This window comes from Crocodylus porosus, unplaced genomic scaffold, assembly GCF_001723895.1.
Source record: "Crocodylus porosus isolate Cpor-Errol unplaced genomic scaffold, CroPor_comp1, whole genome shotgun sequence".
Classification (NCBI taxonomy): domain Eukaryota; kingdom Metazoa; phylum Chordata; order Crocodylia; family Crocodylidae; genus Crocodylus; species Crocodylus porosus.
Window position 1 is genome coordinate 190,752,283 of NW_017728906.1, and position 3,787 is coordinate 190,756,069.

The 3,787-nt window shown below is 41.3% G+C and overlaps 1 protein-coding gene across 2 annotated transcripts in view; it reads right to left on the reverse strand.

Moving 5' to 3' along the window:
• Window positions 1-3,787, reverse strand: part of HIKESHI (Hikeshi, heat shock protein nuclear import factor) — a 12,602-nt gene that overhangs the window by 8,291 nt on the left and 524 nt on the right. For both annotated transcript variants that reach the window (XR_002100115.1, XM_019530379.1), the window contains exon 2: window positions 2,779-3,016. Coding sequence is in view for 1 of the 2 variants with exons in the window: in XM_019530379.1 (XP_019385924.1) it covers window positions 2,779-3,016 (238 nt within the window). In the remaining variant the exon portion in view is untranslated. The remainder of the gene's footprint in view (window positions 1-2,778; window positions 3,017-3,787) is intronic.

The following is a 3,787-nucleotide window of genomic DNA, read 5'->3' on the forward strand; positions in this document are numbered from 1 at the left end:
TTTGATTGACAAGCTTGTCTGAACTGCACAATTTTCTGAAACCTGCAAGCATGACCAAGAAAGGAAACAGGAACATGCCAGCAATGTCTACTGGAGGAAAAAACTGAAGCTGTGGAAGCAAAAGAGTGTAGCCATTAAAAAAAAAAAAAAAAAAAAAAAAAATTGGCAAAAGAATTTGGCATTTTTCCCTCAATGTTATCATTGTTTTGAAGGATTATGCCAAAAACTGGAAAGAAAACGGAAGCAAGTGATGACTCTTGATCCAAAACAAAGGGGAATGCATGGCACTGACAAAGCCATGTTTGTCTGGTTTCAGGATGTTTGTTCAAAGGAACATTTTGATACAACACAATGAATTTCAGACAAACACTGACTGACGATAGAAATGCATTTGAAACACTCAATTCAGCTCCAATTTGGAGAATTTCAAATTCAGGTCACTTCAAATACCACAAAGATGTGCAAGCCTTCCAACCTTTCCTCTGGACCTGTATCTAGAAGAATCACCACACAGAGCTCAGGATTTCTGAGCCAAGGAGTTCAGATGGCAAGCACTGGTGTCCAGTATGATTATTCCCTAACTATCCTTGCAAAGGATCCTAAATTCAGTTAGGCACATATGGTAAAAACTGATACAAACATAAGAAAAATTATGCAAACAGATCACAAGAGCAAGCCAAAAAACCCATTTTTTTTTTTTTAATAAAGTGAGCTGTAGGCACTCTCTCAGGTTTTAAGTGATAAGCCTCCATACCAGTTTAATTAGGAATCCAGTGATATTTAAGTGCTTAGTGCAAACTGAGTGCATTATTGTACCTGATATTTACAAACAGAATTACTACACAAGGCCTGTTACTAGACTTGTTACGTACTGCACTTACAAGCACATGGAAACAAAAATCAAACCTCCTACAAATGTGATCAGCTCACTGCACATTTCACATCCTATCAGCACACATGGCATGCATTACTATTTTACTCTTCTTAGCACTGCAGAAGCAAAGTAGATTTGGCAAAAAAAGTAGGATTCTGTTCTGACTTGTTTGAAGGACTACTGAATCACATCCCAATGAAGAATTGTTATTATTGTAAAGATGAAGGAGTCAAAAGACCACTGTTATAGCTGTTAAATCCACAGATGAGCTTGTAGAGCTTGCAGTTAGCTAAAACCAGAACTGATCGTGACTGAACAATAAAGAATTCATAATGAAATTATATTTACACTCTGGACAGAAAGACCACCCACCTCTAATCTGTGTAATCCAACGCATATATTGCAGCTCTCAAGAGTGCTGTCTACACGATTTCCTAGAACTGTTTCAATCTTATTCGGTTTGGTCGGGATGTGCAATGAAAAAAAAATGGCTAATCTAAATAAGCCTAAAAGCAGAGGCTACTGTTTGGCTGGGAAAGTAAATCAGCTTCACTGGGAAGTAAGCAGTTGATGAAGTGGTACTAAAACAGCAGCACTTTACTTCGTAGCAAAGGTGATTGCTCTTTCTCTCTGAAGAGAACAGTGCCAATGTTTGCTCAGAGAAAGTAAATTGCTTTAATACCTTTTCCCAAAGAATAAAACATTAAATATACATAGGAATTCTCAAAAGACCTCTCAAAATTTTGTAACTGAGCTAATGCCATGGTTTACCACAACCTTAACAATCATCTGGGCTGCCACTATCAAGATTATGCTGGTTTTAATGGAACAGCTAGAGAACTAAATAACACGGTTTGAGAAAAATCATATCAAGTGGAACAGTGCTGCTTAAATCTTTTTTGGACACTAAAGGGAGTAGAAATAGCTGAAAGGTGAGTAAAGAAAACTAAAATAGAACCATCTTACATAGAAGACAACTGCATCATCTATTTGTTAATTATGGTTGCACAACATGGCATTCAAATGATGCAGAGTTTAGAAATCAATAGAAAAATCCATGTAATTAGAAGAGACTACCCCCTGAATTCTTGGGTCTTTTCCCAGAAATGTAAGACATGCAGTAAATACACTATTTAGTTTTCAAGAGGCTGCTTTTATGAAGTCACTGTATCTGGCTTCTAGAAGTAAACGCCATTAGTAAAAAATGAATCTTTGTGCTACAGTAAATGTATCTGGTTTTGGCAACATAAGGTAATATAAGATTCCTTATAGGCATTTCTTCCTACGCAGCTAATGAATATGCAGAGTATGCTTTACCTTCTAGATGCCATTTATATACAGTCTGTTGAAACAGACAAATGCAAGTTCTCACATGAACACATCCTGAACAATTAGAAGCGAGAAACGCTGCTACAGTTGCATGTAATTAGATACCATTAGTTCTGATCAACTGTGCACAACTCATACTGAAGGCCACTTCCAACACAGCTTCTGTTCAAAGAAAACATCACACTGCAGGCAGGAATCTGGACCTCACATGCAGGGGCACACAAAAAATAAAATTTCTGCATAGTGAGAACAGTCTGAAGTGATGAAGAGTAATCCGACTCAACGTTTTACTTTTCAAATCCTCTTTTGTTTTTTATGCTTACGGAATGACAATAAACAAAGCCAACAGGACTGCCCTGGCAGACTGCATGCGGCCCACAGGCTGCACACTGTGACTCCTTTGCTCAAAATATAAATACCAGGACTATTAAGATCCAGTTGGAGGACAAATGTTTGACTTCCCAAACAACACTTCATTAGTTAAACGCCCTAATATCTTACTGTAGTCATTAAAGAATATGCACGCATTTTGCTGTCAGTGATACTGTTTAACTACTATATTTTCCTGCTCTTACCAGATTTTAGACCAGAAATTTTGAAGATGGCACTTGGTTTCTCATTGGTGACAAATCCCAGCAGCTGCCACACTGCCATCCCACTCTGGTCAGGATAGCAGAAATAGACAGATCCTCCCATGCCCTCTGGAAATGGGATGGTTCCCAGCATAAAGACCACTACGTGGTTGATGTTTTCATAGTCAGGCAAATCAAATACAAATTTATCTTCAGCCACTTGTTGTGCCACTGCTTGCACCTGGAAAACAAAACCAAGTTTCAGTTCTCGTACCTTAGTTTTGACTCTATCTGTGAGCAACCTGATGTTTTCTGAAACATCAAGCAATTGCAGGGAGGGAAAGCAAGGAATGTGGCAGCTTAAGATTTGTAATCAGCCCTAGAGAAAGCCAAATGCAGCCACACAGCAACTGTGTAACAGGCTATAAAAAAGGGATTTACGTTCCTCATCCCAATGACACAGATGCCACGCCACACCCAGGATATTTTGGCTGTCTGTGTGCTGAAGAGTTTCCCCAAGTTGAAAGCAGGCTGCTCAGGATGGTACAAACCGAACCACAGGAACCAGCTTAGCTAAGAAACAAGGCAGGGCTTCATCCATCGAATTCATGGCACCTGAACCCATGTGGACAACACAGCCACATACGCTCCCTTCCACCTCAACTGAAGTAGCTCCTGCTATGCACCCGCCCGTCTCAGCTACACCAGGCCCCGCAGCCCCCAGGAAGGAAGAGGGCAGGGGCAGTGAAGGGGTTGCAGCCACTTGCTCCAACCCAGCAGCAAGTCGCTGAAAGAAGGTGGCAGAGCCAGGCAAGTCCTTGCACAAGGGGCTGGAAGCAGTGAGGGACTGGATCAGGAGCTGCACTGCCTCCAAGGCCAGGAGGAGGTAGAGAAGCAGAGGTAGAAGAGCCCAAGCTGCCCTACCCCATGCTCCCCTGCCCCATGAGCAATGTGCTTCAGCCCCCTCCCCCATCAATGAGGTCCCTCAGAGCCCCCCCAAGCCTGCCCCCCC